Here is a 17,027-nt window from a genome sequence, read left to right as displayed (position 1 = left end):
TTTACTGAAGACCCACTGTTATCAAAGTTACTTAACTCAAATGCATGTAGCTTACCAATAGTAGCATCCAAAGAAACTAACATATTGGGTATAGACCTCAATTCATTGATTGCAAAGACTTGGATTGCATAAGCAGGTAGAAGGGTTCTTAATAACTTACTTGTGACATCCTTCTCTTCAATGGTTCCTCCTGCTCCTTTGATTTGATTGACAATCTCCTTTAACCTTGTGATGTACTGGGTTATGTTCTCACCTTCATTCATTCTCATAGATTCAAGTTGTCCTCTTAGACTGTCCACTTTTGCTCTTTGAACATGTTCATCACCACCATACACAAATATGAGCTTGTCCCACATTGCCTTGGCATCATTGCAGCCTTCTAGATCATTAAACTTTGAGTCGGTCAATGCAGATGTTATTTCAATCATTGCTTGAATATGTTCTTGCTTTGCTTTTATCTCTTCCATTGTCAATGGATAGGTGCTAGGTGTAATGAAATCATTCTCCAGATAATATACAACATATTCTCCAACTCCTGATAGGTGCAGCTTCATCCTTTTCTACCATGTAGAGAAACTTGACTTATTCAGCTTCGGTGCATCCCTCTTATACATCTTTGGATCTTTTCCTCAAGTACCTTTAAACTTTTCTTTTGAAGTCCAAAGCTCTGATACCAATTGATAGTTTTGATACTAATTGTTAAGTATAGATGCCAAGCTAACAAGATGAGAGGGGGGGGGGGGGTGAATCATACAAACTTAAACTTCCATGAAATCAACAGTTTCAACCTTGGTAGCTTTAACAGATATATGTAACCAAAATTGTAAAACATGCAAACTCATAAACAGATAACATCACAACACATTCAACACCAGATTTAACGTGGAAACCCAAATAGGGAAAAACCACTGTGGGATTTCAGACCCACTAAGAAATATACTCTTCTAGAGTATGCTTGGTTAAAAGCAAATCTTGTTAAAGATTACAAACACATTGCTAGATGTGACCTGGTTAAGGGATTTCCCTCATATCTGTTAGGATCTTCACCTTGTTAGAAGTGACCTTGTTAAAGGGTTTCAAACACTCAATCAGAATGTCACCTTGCTAGAGGATTTACAAATAAGGCTGTTAAGTCCACTCAGTTAAGAGATTTTTTGTCACTTACAAATAAACAACATTAATGAGTATGTCTGCAACTTTGCATCTAAAATGCCAAAGCAGATTCTTATTTGCTTAATACAATACAGTCATAGGACTTATCTTGTCCCTCTGCTGGGCTCCTTACTCTGTTATTCAAACAGGTCTTCAAGCTTCTGTGCTCGGTAATCACTATGTAGCATCCCTGTGCTTACACTTGCCCGCATGCATTGTTTATCAACAGTTCCTTATTTATAAACAATTTGCTAACCGCTTAATCTCTTTGATTACATTTCCCATGATCAATCATAGCCATTAGATCTTCAATCTTGACCAGGTTCAATGTATCCTTCGATCTGAAAACATTTTACCTCACCTTGGAACTTGCATACATTTCTTGGAACTTGTGCTAGGGTATTGTGGTTCAATCTGAGCTGCAGATCTTCCTGCCATAGATCCTTAACAAACTTCATACACATTGTATCAATCATTTAATCATATCCAGCTCATCAGCTTCCATCATTAAATAACGCATGTATACATCCAATGCATTCTGTTATTACTCGGTTGCAACTCGGTAGATACTAAACTTCACTCGGTTGCAACTCGGTAAATACTAAACTTCACTCGGTAGATATTCTGCCTTCATTAACCGATAGCAATAACCTTAGGGTTTACCGACTAGGTTCCTTAGGGTTTACCGACTAGGTTCCTTGCTCGGTAACCTAGTATAGCATTAACCTTACAAACAATAGCATATGTAGGATATCAAAACAATCTAAACAACGTGATCTCATCATTGTTTAACTCGCTAATAGTTGCCCATTGAATAACTTATTCCTCCCCTTATTCATCACATTCTTTTTGTGTCTTTTACCGACATCTTAATTCTCTTCAAAACATACTTCTTAAGATATGGCAACATCCTACTAAATCAGAAAATCAATTTCTTGACATCAATGACAAAATAATATTGTGAAGACAGTAAACATCCTAAATCAGTTATATCCATAATCATCAACAACCTTCTCAATATCCTAATTGAAATGCCAACAATCTCTTAATGTCTGTTATAATGCCAACATACATAGCTAACTTCGTGCACATAGAACTCTCAAACCGTATGTCGGATTTTAATTTTATTTTTTTCGGTTGTCTCTGTATGCGACTTAACTTCTTATAACTAAGGATCCAACTTCTAAGTAGTGACGATGCACGCTGTGGAAATTGTTGTGTCGAAAGGTCAAAAAGGGGTCATTTCAAAGTGACTACCTACACATAAACTCCTTTGCACCAAAAGTAGATAACTCAAAATTTGCAGTAGTAGTGGACAAATGCTCCAATAGTAGATCACCTTTTTTGACATTTTTTTACTATAATTAGCCCATTTGTGCACCACTATTGGCTCATTCGTGCACCACTACTGGGACATTTGTGCAAAATTATCCACTATTGGTACATGTGATATTCATTAATGAACTTTCCATTATCAATTTGTTGGGCTCCTTTGCAATCTACTATTGAGGGGTTGGGTTGATAAAAAGGTGTCCACTATTGGAACTATATCAACTAATGGTACCCTTCCCCTATATCTAAGATTTTTTCTTTCTTTCACTTTCCTATTAGTTCCAAGTCTAAGCAATAGCCTAAGTTCCAAGTTGAGGAAAAGAATGAGTGTGTAGTTCATCAATTATATGAGGTGTATTAGTTGAAGTACAAATGATTTGATTGATTTTTCTTCTTGTAGGCACTTCCTATTTGTTTTGTAGAATCATTTTAGAAAGGTGGCATCCACATTTATCAATGATTATGAGCTTCTCAATGATTGTTAACTCAAGAAGTCTACCATAGAAGATGGAGGCATTCAAATTAGTTTTTCAAACAATCTTCTAGAATTTGTTAATCATTTTTTATGCATAATATGTGAGACAAGTACAAAGATACATTTGTAGTGAAGCTCATTCTTGATCTTATAGCTATTGATTGGATCAGTCTTAGGAGGTTATCATGATATTAGACAAAGGTTTCTAAATTGATGAGTCTTTTTTTAGGTTGTATTGATATTAACCGAACGGAGGATAATATGTGGAATATGTGATTGTAAATAGTTTTCTAGAATTATTTAAATCCTATCCAATGAGAAAAATAGTAGAGCCACACCCAAATTTTTTTTGAGGGGGTTCTATTTTTTCTCTAATTGAACTTGTATATGTTTTATTTGAATTAGTTTCATTATTACTTTTTTTGTATTGAACTCCATTTTGCCTCAAATTTGACATCCACATTTCATATCTATCAAGTGCACGATAGTAGGCTCCTTAAGGAAGGGTGAATAATAGAGGTAAACATTTGGAAGACTTATCACGATATGTGTAAATGAATGTTCTCTGGGTGAAATAGCATCACATGAGTCAATACCCTTAGATGTATTATAAGATTATGTGTAAAGTATCACCAACATGAACTAAATCATAAGAAGGAAAGAAGTGCAAGATAAACATCACTATGCTCATGCACATTACTATCATTGACAATACACAATGTAGAAGCAATAGGAAGCTCATGGACAACAAAAGCAAGTGCATCTATAAGAGGGAAGGAAAAGTACCAACCATATTTGTGATTGAATAAAATTCACATACATGACGAGATACAATCTCTATAGAAAAATATCTCCATCTATAGGATAAGATAAAAGGAATGGATGCTACAAAATGTAAAACATGTCAAAATATGTAATATAGGCATGTATAGAAGTAAGAACAATAGATTATGACTCTATGATATAACATGTACCAATGAAGCAAAAACCAAGAACGGGTAGTTGGAAAATAATACTAGCTTAAACCCCTATGAAGATAAGTTAGTTAGACACAACAAAGGGCAACACATATGAGATAAAATGGATGCAATGAGAAAATTATATTTAAAAACCTTAATGTAAGAAGGATAAATCCCAAGGTCAAAACCCTAGATTGTAATAGGTTCACCAAAATGTAAAGATATAAAATATATTTCTTCTAAAACTGGATTTTGTGAATATTATAAGAAATATAACTTGATTACTATAATTTAGAGTTGTGATAAACCATTTAATATATAATTTGGAATTATAAAAATAAACATAAATAAAAACATGTAGTTGATTTTAGTGGTCAATAGCTTATTGTTCACTATTTTCATCATAATATTTGTAGTGTATCTAAGAATCATGACTTCTTAGATGAGTTAGAAGTAGAATGACTAAATATGTAATGCCTCGCCAAGAAACCCTAAAGGAAACAACAACAAATACTCAAAAAGAGTGCAATTTTTTTTAAAATAAAATAATTAGAACACAATAACGTAAAAGATAAACCTTACAATTGAAGTTGCACATGCTGAAGACTTAACTCAAACTCCTAAAGGGTTTCCCAACATGAATTACTTAATTAAACTAATCTTTTCTTAATATCAATTAATCCATTTAAGATATACATTTATCCATTAGGAAATTAGTTACACTAAACAATGATTGTTTCATTCTTTGCATGAGATAACACTATCATTTCTATACGTCCTTTATGATTAAACATTCAATTACATTGCATTAATGAACTTAATTAAAGATAGAAATCCTAACATCTGAATCTCAACATAATACATTTCTTTTACATTGCAAGGATTACTAGTATTACAATTGCACTTAATACATCAAGTCTCATAATAATACATAAGGATTACATCAAATTACAACTGCCACAAAGTCATACATACAACAAATGATACAACTGACCACATAAGGGTCCAAGAGATACAAAAATGATCTAAGGCATCAAAGAGGTTCCAATTGGTACAATAGAATGAAATGAATTTGAGAGAAACATCTAGAGCACCTACGAAGCTAATTCCTCACAAGAAGGCACGAACAAAATACCCAATGGAAAGTGACACTACCACCTGACCATGTGGCCCAAAAAGGAACCACCCCTCCATGCTAGGAGCTAGTACTAAGGCCCTCAAGCAAGCCACAACAAAACATCACATGGTCTAACATGAACATAAGGGACTCACCCAAAGCATAAGCATACAAAACAAACTCCCACAAGAGTGCTCCAAGTAAAGCGAACACATGACTACACACTAGTGAACATAAGGGAAGAGTGTTATCGCATGACTGGTATGGGTTATCATGGCAAGTCTCCATAGGCCTTGGCCCCCATCCTAGGTTATCTTGGTAGCCTCTCCCGAACCCCCGACCCCCATCCATGACTCATGCAGACCCAACAAACCTTTCGTGAGGACAAGGTAGTTGGTTTGCCATTCCAGGTCTTCCCACTGCATCATGAGTCTGTACTAGTACTCAACCATAAGCGGGGTACAATTAATCTTGATTAATGTTTGAAACCCAACCCCAGTTTATTAATTATGGTATCACTTGTTACACAACTTCCAAGGGGTTATCCTGGCAGCCACTTTGGGCCCCCATCCCCACTTAGAAGCCAATCTCCCTTATGACACTACACAACCTCCAATGAACCCCAAGGCAAAACACAAAAGCCAACTAACACATGGAGTTCAAAAACAAAATTTAAGAACAATTTGGTTATACAAACCTTCTACCAAGGTTAAACCACTGGAGGTGTGAAACAAACAACTGGTTTATCCACAAGACAAGACCAAAACCACAATAAAGCAAGTACGATCACAATTAAAAAAAAAAAAACCAAATCAATTTGCAAGGTAGGCTTACGTTCAACAACATGCCATCACAACACGAACATGACTCTTTCAAATCAACACCAAAATTCATCAATCAGAGTACATACTCAATAGGTACCACTTGCACTCTAAACACATCCATGTTAAGGAATCACAACGATTACTCAAAATATAATTAAAAATAAATGTAATCTAGTTGCAGCTCTTTCAATAATTGATTCTTTCACTTTAAGAAAATCTACAATAGGGAATAATGCATAAAAATTCTCAAAACTTGAGTTTAAACCATACACTTAAAAAAGAATAACAAAAACTCGTAGCCTAAATAAACCATCATTTAAAAACAAATATATAATCATTTCAATTTAAGCCAATTTGGCCATAACAAATACCATTTGAATTCAAATTTCAAGATAATGAAATTAATATTTAAAATACATTTGAAAACTAAATTCAATATTTAAATCAAAATAATCATTTCGACTAACAAAATTGATGGTTATTCCTATAGCCTTTGTTTTCACAAAATCATTTACGATTATATCCAATCAAATTTAACATTCTCTTCATATTGCTAATTCAAAATACACACACACACACACACATTAAATTCAAAACTGATAATCCTTTTTTTTTTGAACCAAGATACCTCTAAACACCACATTCAAATTAAAATTGAAAATTTATACACACACATATATATATTGAAAACACTGAAATTAATATTGATTGTGTTTTAACCAAACATCGAACTGCAAAGGAATGCAATGCGTTGAAGCTCGTGGGGAGGAGTTTATCCCCCCATCCACTACGTGGTGGAAGGGGTTTCTCCCCACACCGTGGAGTTTGGGCGCCATGACCCCCTCCCCCATATATATATATATATTATTTATTTTTATTTTTTTTCAAAACAAGATTTTAATATGAAAATTACAAAATAAGGTTTCCAACAACAGATAAAAAACCACAGTCCTCCTAGAAACAGGGTATGGACATTTGCCAACAAATTAATTGGTAGATCATTCAAGATACCAAATTAATAGTCTAATCCAAATTTCAAATACCAGAAATTAAAAAACAAACATTTCACAACCTGATTTTTTTTTTTTTACACAGGAATTTGACAAGAGAACTCAAACCCCAAGAACCCATTTCACCCAAATAGCGAAGGAATAAACTTCTTCCAAATCCCTTAATTTGATAGAAAATTGAGAGAATTTCCCATTTCCCCAACACAAATTCTTTCAACCACACCAAGGAAGAGGCAAAACAATCAGAGGAAGTTTAAAAAAAAAACTAGAACAAAGCAAGAAAATCAAACAACCAACCTGCAAATGCTTACCTGGAGGAAACTTGAGGAAGAGCCATCCCAATCCTCCCCCAAATACTAGAGTTCACACCAAACCCCAATAACCAACAGATTTTTCTCCAGCATGAGAAGAATCCCCTTTTCCAAACAAATTCCAATTATAAAGCCCTTTTTCTCCAAAATCTAATTTAGGGCATAAATTCACCTTTTTAATAAATAATAGAAAATCTAATCTATTTTAAAACATTTACATGACTAACTTAAAAAAATTATCTTTTTTTTTTTAAACACTAAAACCTAATAAATAATTAATAACTTAATAATTAAAAATCAACTTTATTTCCCTTCTATTTTTTTTTACAACAATTACTCAACCATAATATAATTTTTCACTAATAATTCAACAATCACTCTAACTAGACAATTAAATTTATCCTTAATTTAATGATCTAATTAACCACAAAAATGATCTTAATTTAATTTATCCTTAATTCCATTTAAAAAAATACAACACACACTAGTTACTCATTAACTACTTAAGAAGAGAATAATTAAATACACAAAATGCATAACATGCAAAAACTCAACTTAAATAAAATAGAGACCTGACCCACATACCAACGTCAGAACAATGGCCTACTTGGCGATCCGACAGGGTAGACACAAGACTGATGACACTCACAAACGAACAAGGCTAGGATTAACATTAGGGCCTTAGAACTATCTCCTCCACTTCCATCGGGTTAATTAGGTACACTCAGACCTGTGGAGCCAGGTGGAGTCCGTACCTTGTACCTGCAATTTCCTGCATCACCAAACCACGCATACATATAAATACAAACATGGTAAACACACCAGTTAAAGAGAATCGTGACTTTCCGTGTCTCATCAAAATGAGTGATAGAAAATCATCTCCTCGAACCCGATACACATCCACACAACTTGACGACATATACATAAAACAACTTGCACATGAAGCAAATGTGTTAGTCCCTCGTTAGCAACACATAAATGAACTTAACATTTCATCATTTATAAAATACAATGCAAAAGTAGAGTTTACAACTACTCATCAACAAGCAATAATGTATAATTATATTCACCAAATCGCACTCCGAAGCATCATAACAAAATAAAACATCACAATCACAATAAATCAACCATCCACATAAGCCACTGAAAGTCAACTTTGGTCAACGAGGTCAAAAAGGGTTTGAACATGGTAGGGGTGCTACAAAATATAACCTAGGTCATTCTCATAATTTGGATAGACTATATGTTTTATTGTAAAGCTAAACTACATCAAATTCATGAGTGTAGATATGAACCTTATGTGCATAACTAAACCTTTACCATGAGAATGAACTGATAGAAAATTTATTGTTGAAATTCACTCACCTCAATATTTTTTATAATTTAATTTTGTAAGGAATTAATAATGTTTGCAAATACTTTTGAGGGATCTATTAATCATGAGAGCCATGTTCTCTTTATTCAAAAACCCTAGTTGAATCAATTAAATAATAAATGAATCAAGGTGGAAGAGAACAAGCATGTAATGAACCTAGGATGATGTAATGTTTTGATAATTCTTCTATGAATGCTTCATAACAATTAGCTTGGATAGTCCTATGTTCTCTTGGATGATTTCAAAGTAAATGAATGAAAGTGTTAAAATACAATAACAACATAACACAAATTAACATAAATATGTGTTAGCTCAACTCACAATGGCTATTAAAATGGTTAACAATGTTCATATTTGAACTTTAAAATTTCAAGGTCTATATTCACAAGTGTCATATGCCACTTCTAAGTTGTCTATTGAATTTACGAGACTTTAATCAAAACATATCTAGAACACAAGGGAAAATGACATGGATATGCAATTTCACCATTGTAATTATAAAAAAATACTAAATATTTGTAAGGGTAAAACTATCATGCCCATGTTAATTACCATTTAATTTTATATACAATAACATAAAACTAAATTGTAATTAGTTTTAACTCTTGTGTTAGGCTTCACTCTTGGCCCCATTTTGATATCACCCCTATTTTCACTAGTTTCCATACATTTGTTCCCTACTTTGAGTTCATAACTTTATCTCTTCAAATCATTTTTTAAGTGTGCAAGATTAATCTACATCAACTTTTAGAAGCACTTGCATGATGTAAAAAATCCAAGTGTTCAAATTCAAGTTCAAATTTTCTCGCTCTTTTCTACTAGTTGCGAGTCAACTTGACATACTTCATGTAACATGCAATTATGTCATGGTATTTATAAACATTTATTATACATTAAATGGATCTTAGGGAGGCGAATTCACTAATATTAGTTAGATCACACGTCAATGTTAAAGGGAAACAAAAGAATCAAATTCTCATCATTATATATGCTATTTAAATATTTGTGAATGTTATCTTTGATCTTTCTTATTGCGATCAATTTAGTTTGCCAAGGAGTTTGACCTAGGAGATTCCATTTATCCATCAAGTTAGCAAGCTCCTTAATAGTGTCTTTAAACACCACTTTGACTTCTCAAATATCCATTAGGTGAAGACAAATAATTTCTAGGATAATTTCTTTTGCTAGACCACTCTTGTCCATTATATCAAGTTCACAACATCACGATTGATTGTATAAGGTGAATCATTGATCTACAATTTTTTATGTCAATTGTGACTTCAAAAATTTATAAAACTAAGATGATTAATTTTTAAGAACATCTGCATCATTTATTCATCATTAATCTTAAAAATAAATATTTTATCATTTAATTTATATTTAATTTACATTTATTTTAATTTTATTATATATCTAAACTCTGTCATTTAATTCACATTTATTTTAATTTTATTTTATAATTAATTTAAATATAAATTTTATTATTTAAATTAATTACACTAATTCATTGTCATTATTTAATTAACTGAAATAATTTAATTTATGTATTTCAATGCATAAATGAAAAAAGTTTAATGACTCTAGGAAATCAAACCATCTAAGAAACCAAAAGAATCAATATTAATCTATTTTCAAGTTCTTTTGATGTCTATTCCATCATGTATCTTGATTAACAAAAATCAAATGATATAATCTGATTTAAGACACAAATCAATCTAATCTTGTTTTTCGAATTCTTACTCCCTTAAACAACTTGGTCTCGTGAATGTTATTAAGAGTTCAACCCTACTTGAGAGCACGATGAAAAATAATATTTGAGATCCACGATCAATGGAAAGGCCAAAATTCCAATGGCCCAACTAAGGACTGGATCTCATCACTTGAGATGTGAAATGGGTAGATGGAAGGTGCCAAAAGAAGATTGGGAAGAAAGAATATGCATTTTTTGTAACAAAAGAGCAATAGAAACAAAGTGGCATTTCATTATGGAGTGTGCAGTGTATGAAGACATTCGCAACCAGTTTGTTAACAATTTAAAGGTGGGCAGTTTGAACGAGCTTTTTGAAGAGTCAAGGCTTCACAAAACAACAAATCTTTTAATCAAGATTCAGAAGAGAAGGTCTAATATAGAAAAGACCCTGAAATTAGGCTAATTTGAAGCATCTGATCCCTTAGACCGTTGGGTCTCGTGGATGTCATTCAAACTTTTTCATTCATTCATTTAATCAATCTTTTAATAGTCAACAACTATGATAAGCGTGTGCTTCAAAAGAATAGACATAAATCTATTCCGAAAACCAGGAATGAATGAATGAATGAATGAATGAATGAATGAATGAAGGAATTTCAATGATGTCCACGAGACCCAATAGTCTAAGGGACCAAGATGAAACATGCTAGCCCGTTTTCAAGTTCTTTTCTATGTTGGCTCTCTTGCTCTGGATCTTTATTAGGAAACTCATTGTTTTGTGAATTCTTGTCTCTTCAAAAAGCTCATTCAAGCTATCCAACTTTAATTCGTTAACAAACTAATTGCCGATATCGTCATATGTTGCACATTTTTTGATGAAATGCCATTATGTCTCCACTGCCCTCTTACTCTAGAAAATGCATGTCCTTTCTTCCCAGTCCTCTTTGGGGACCTTCTATTTACCAATTTCACATCTCAAATGATGAGACCTCGTCCTTAATTGTGCAATTAGAATTTTGACCTTTTCGTTGATCGTGGATCTCAAATACACGTTTTCATCATGTTCCCAGGTGAGGTTAAACTCTTTGATATAGTATGCTTTTTTCTTGCCTAGCTGATTTGTCCACATAACATTCCTAAATTTTTCTACCACCCGCTTTTTAATCTCTTCTTTATTGTTAGGACAGTCATGATGATTTATGTTCCACTTGCTCAACGACTTACTATTTTGATTTTTCCAGTTCTTTTTCCTACAATTTAGGTGTCCCCCTCTTCCACGATCATTTTGAGCCAGCGTTGTTGATCCATATTTTCAGTTTTATTTAAATAACATAACAATGGAATGTTGCTAATGCTTCAATTAGAAACATACCAGCTTCCGCTAAAAGAATATAATAGAGAATCGTTGATTTGACTTTTGGCTTTCTATTTCAACCACGAAAGAGCTGGCATATATGTAGCTTCCACGGGAGCAAGAGACTTTTGGCTTTTTATTTCAGCTACTAAGGAGCAGGGATATATGTAGCTTCCACGTGGCATGTTCCTTGTGGATTCGTTCCCACATGACGACCTCGTCTATGTATACCTTTTCACACTTCAAGCAGCTTCTATAGGTACACGTGACCTAAGAAGCTGAAATGGTCATCAGCTGTGAATGCCATGCACTGAGACTGTTGACAACTTTCTAAATTTTTGGCTCCAGTCGTTCAATGTTTGAATGTTTACTGGCTTACATCATGTTCCCATGTGGCTGCTTAACTCTATTTTCTGCTTAAATTTAAGCAGTTAAGTGTTCCCATGCAACTTAAAAGTTGTCAAAAAAGGGATAATTTGGAATCTTTCCCTATTTTGGTGGAGTAGCTATTGTTTACGAATCTTTAATAATAATAAATTTTCACCTAAATTTTAGAGAAAAAAATAGAAACATAAAAAAAGGAAAAAAAATTGTGGAGCTACTTGTCATTTTTCTCAATAAGTAGTTGCTGCTTATTTTCAGCCCCCCTTTTTTTCAAAGCTTATTTTTAAGTTTTAACCAGTGGCTGCTACACGAAAATAGGAAAAGATTCTAATTTATCCTTTCCTCTTAATTAAGAATTTCCATGGGAACACTCCGATTGCTTAATTTTAAGCAGATTTTACATTTAAGCAGCCCGCATGGAGACATGGGTAAGCTATGGAAAAAAGGGGGCTGGAAATAAGCGGTGGCTGCTTATTAACAAAAATGCCCTTAGTAGTAATTTGGTGACACAATATGCTACCATTTTAAGATGCAGTCACCTGGGAGCTTCCAGCGTCTACATTTTGTTTTAATGTATGTTCTAGAAATAAAAATTTCCTGTCCTACAGCGTTCCAATGCCACATGAAACTATTCTCAATATACGGATTTCCAATGAATATTTCTCACATTTATAGCGCATGCCTTATGTATCCTTAAACTGAAAGACAGATATATAGAGATTTACGAGTCCATGAAATATTTGTCTCGAAGTTGTTGAAGCCCAGAGAAACTTAGGGGATTTTAACTGAAAATTGTATTCATCTTAGATTTGCAAAGATTTTTCTAAATGTTTCTTTTTGTTGTGTACATGCCTATCTTTTTCAACTCGAAGTTTAAATTTGCGATTCCGATAAGCGGGTGAAACGATTTGACCATGAAGACCCTAGTGTATCTATTATTAACTTGCAACCGATTGATAATATGATCAAATCTTGGAAATCAGAGTTTCGGATTATCCATGCGAAATGCCAACACTGAATGCTTTCAAATGGTTGATTGGGTTTTGTCACGTTAATATTTAATCATATTCGCTCACATGTGGTTAAATTGTGTTCGTTATTGCAGGAAGCAAAGGAGCTGTGCAAGGATAACTATTGGAATTATAGTGATGTAAATTGTAATGCAAAACTGGAGACGATTGATGAGGTCAGAGTTCTTTTTTAATCTCTCTTTCCTTTAACGTGCAATTGATAATTCAGTTGTTACTTGTCTATGATTAAAACTCTGAATTATATCTTTAAAATTGCAGTTGGTTTCTAAAATTAATGTATATGACATTCTTGAGCCATGCTACCATGACACGGCTATACAAGAAGTTATTGTTCGGAAGGAAAACTTACCTGAAAGTTACAAGCAATTGGGTGAGACTGGAAAGCCCCATCCAGTAAGGAGGAGGATCTTTGGTCGTGCATGGCCTCTTAGAGCACCAGTTTTAGAGGGAATTGTTCCAACATGGCCACAGCTGTCTGAAAGGGTCCCCTGCTTTGTAAACACTTTTACCTATATTCTTGCTTTATTATATACAAGTAGAGCTATAAATTCATTCAGATGTATTCACTTGAAAGTTATAGATATTGTTAAAGATATCGTGAACTAAAAAATAGCCCAATTTCAATTTTATTAGGAAAGCAGAAGATCGGTTAATAGGATGATTCTGCAACATGAATACATGCCTCTGCTAGATAGCATGGAACAATGATCAGTGAATACTTCATGGACTGCTTGTGCATGCAATGCAGCACATGAATAAGTTTCATTCCTTGTTATGTTTGTGCATTTTATTATTTTAATGGCAATTGCCAAACATACAAAACCTCTTTCCTTAATTATAAGTCTCATTAGGGTCAGTATACGAAAAAAATTAAATTGTTGATGGATGTATCAAATCAGGTTCTTGTGATCTTTTCTAATCTGTTTTCTTGATTGCTATGAAGTTATAGCATAAATAGTAAAGGCTAGTAGAATTTAACTGGCAGTTATTAATACCATGTAATCTTTAGCCATTTTATAACAGACAAAAAATCTAACCTGAATTGCAATGTTGAACAGAAATGATTATGACAAAGCTCTAGTCTCTAAATTTTTGTTGGAAGGTGTTTGGGAACATAAATATCAGAAGGCATGCGCTCATTCAGATGTTTCTGATCTTCCATTTGATTGTGAAATCAGGATGATCGGGTTGCTACACTTTGGTTAAATGATGAATCAGTGAGGGCGGCTATTCGTGCTGAGAAGGTATGTCACCGATTTCAAATGGTTCTGTGTCTTCTTTCATTGTCTTCTTTCATTTTCTTGCAACATTGTGTTTTTGTGGACAATAGATTTATTGTGTTTTTTGTCCCCTTTTAAGTAAGATATTAGAACATACTTTGTAGAACTTAAGGATTATGCCAAAAGGTGTGGCTACATTTTCTTTGCCCAATTATATATATTTTTTGTAACACAATTGTTTCTTGACCATTAAATCATCTACTTTCAGAAATGTGTGAGAATGGATAGTCTTCTGCCCGTTGTCAAAATCTTGCTCTTCAACTGAGGGGAGTTCTGTTGGACTTTCTTCCATTGAGTAAAGCTTGATCTTTTTGCTTCAAGATTTCTATCTTCAATTTTGTGACTTCAGTTTGATTGAAAAAAGGTTACCAATCCTCCTTTTCTTTTGGGTCGAATTGGAGACACCCCAGGTGCTTTGAATTAAGGAATGGTCCCCAAATGTTAGATTTGATGGATGACGAGGGAGCTTATGTGTCAAATTCCACATCTGTTAACCTTTTAAGCATGTTATGATTTTAATTGTATTTCATGTCCCCTCTTCCCCTAAGATTCTGAATTGACTCGTAAGTGCATTTTTCATTCCTCATGGACTAGGGAAAGTAACGTAGGGAAATGTAAGTACTTAAATTAAGAACCTAGATTATGGGGGCTGGAGGTGTTATGTAAAAAAGCGATTATTTTCAAAATAATGTTGTTAGCCAAAGATTGTGTGGGTGTATTTTGGAGGGAAGGGAGAAGAATTTGAAATTTGCATACTTAATCAAGACAGGGATCCAGAGAATTTATGCTTGTTTATCCATTAAATTTACTAGAATAGATTGGACTCCCTATTCATCTATCACTAGAAATTGGAGGACAGAACCTCCTAATTTCCATAGCTAGCTAGTGGATGAAAGCCCTTGAACCAGTTGCAAGCAACTCCACACAAGGATAGTTATTGAGCTTCACTGATTTGCTGTTTGGACAACACTTGCTTATCTAAGTTTAAGTTGTCTCTCTTAGCGCCTAGGTTTTGTAATTCTGAGGTGGTTCCCGCAGCACCATTGCCTATAGATTCATCATATTTCTTGATTATAATATTGTTGTTGTTGTTGTTCTTTAAAGCCTACTCAACTAAATTGATTGTAAATGCAATTTTTGTTGTAAAAAGAGAAGTAATTAGTTGTTGTGAGTTGCTATGTTGATTGTTTATTTTGCAAGAGTTTATAATTCATTTCTACATATTCTGCTAAGTAAATTGCTTGTTTCATTAGATTTGATTGGAATTAAGATTCATTCATTGGTGTTCCGCGAAGTTAAATCAATAGAAATATACAATAGCCCTAATTAGGGTATTATAGTGGTATCAGAGTCTTGATCCTACCAACCTATGGATCAAGGGTTTACATGACTTGGGGGAAATAAGATGGCAGATGGTAGGAGGTGTGATTTGATAGAGGAAGAAATGACTCGGGTCATGTTTGATTTAATGACCAATTTGGATGTAGAGTAGAGAGAAATGTCCCAAGCACTCAAAGACACAATGGCAATGTTGGAGCAATTTGTGCAAGGTCAAGAAAAGCTCCCATAACTCTAGAATCACATATTGGAAGGAGGCTGTGCATCAAGGGTTAATCAAACAATTGATTCTTTGCGTAATCCCGTCCCACCAAAATTCTTGCAAAGAAGAGAAGATCAACCAAAAGAAGAGGCAATAGAATTGATCAATGACATTTCAGCCTTGCATGTTAAATACAAAACCCTAGAGCAAGAAATTTGGGATGATTTGTCATTTTTTGCATTTTACAACATCAAATTTTGAAATGGTCCTCAAATCGAGAAGAAACTAGTTCAAAATCTGGCTAATAAGGAATTCAAACAACGTTTGTGCAATTCTCCTGTACTTATGTTTAATGGGATACAAAAGTGTTTGGCTCATGCTTGGATCCAAAAAACACCAACTAGTCTCTAAATCCAACGTATAAAGAAGAAGCCATCAATTTTGTTCACTCCATCTGGAAGGGGTAGCCCATGAATGGTGGTACCATGGCACAACGGCACAACATCATAGTCTCATCACTACTTTTGAAGAGTTCAGCCAAAGGTTGATTGAAAGATTTGATAGGGTTGATCCAAAAATTCACTTTTGAGAATTGGTATAGTTTAAACGCTACAAATTAGTGGAATGCTACATAGGTGACTTTTAGAGGATAGTTGTTTAAGTTTTTGATGTAATTGAGAAAAGGATCATGGTTCTATTTGTAGAAGGATTGGTAGAGCCACTCAAAGAATTGGTGAAGGCTTTGGAGCCTTCCACTCTTCAATAGGCAATCAAAAGGGCCCTCACTTATGAGTCATCCTTACCTCAGAGTAAATCCTATGCTAATGCTCCACCTATAAACTAGAAGAAGTTCCAAAGGGAGAATCAAGTGCACAAAAGATTCCACCACTATTAAAAAAATAATGAAGATAACATAAATGAACTCTAGAGGAAGCAACTTTGTTTCCATTGCAAAGAACCCTAGGGACAAGGGCACAAGTGCCTTGGCAAAGGTCAAGTGCACACTATATTGAAGTTAAGCTAGATGAAGAAACAAAATAAATGGAGGTTAAGGAGGCAAATGAAGAACGTGATGAAGGAGAATACCTAGGTGAAGGAACTCTCACAACTCTCTTGGGAACTCAAAGGTACAACCCATTCAAAATTCAGAGTGCTAGCAGGCCAAAGGATCATTGACTTGATTGATAGTGGAG

General features: G+C 33.9%; 1 protein-coding gene across 5 annotated transcripts in view; it reads left to right on the top strand.

Annotated features, from left to right (window-relative positions):
* LOC131050418 (serine carboxypeptidase 1) overlaps positions 1-17,027 on the top strand; it is a 108,109-nt gene that overhangs the window by 29,305 nt on the left and 61,777 nt on the right. For all 5 annotated transcript variants that reach the window (XM_057984588.2, XM_057984586.1, XM_057984585.2 and 2 more), the window contains exons 9-11: positions 13,089-13,169; positions 13,273-13,509; positions 14,193-14,258. In XM_057984588.2, the coding sequence (XP_057840571.1) occupies positions 13,089-13,169; positions 13,273-13,509; positions 14,193-14,258 (384 nt within the window). The remainder of the gene's footprint in view (positions 1-13,088; positions 13,170-13,272; positions 13,510-14,192; positions 14,259-17,027) is intronic.

This window comes from Cryptomeria japonica, chromosome 1 (genome assembly GCF_030272615.1).
Source record: "Cryptomeria japonica chromosome 1, Sugi_1.0, whole genome shotgun sequence".
Lineage (NCBI taxonomy): Eukaryota > Viridiplantae > Streptophyta > Pinopsida > Cupressales > Cupressaceae > Cryptomeria > Cryptomeria japonica.
This window is presented reverse-complemented; position numbering and strand designations above follow the sequence as displayed.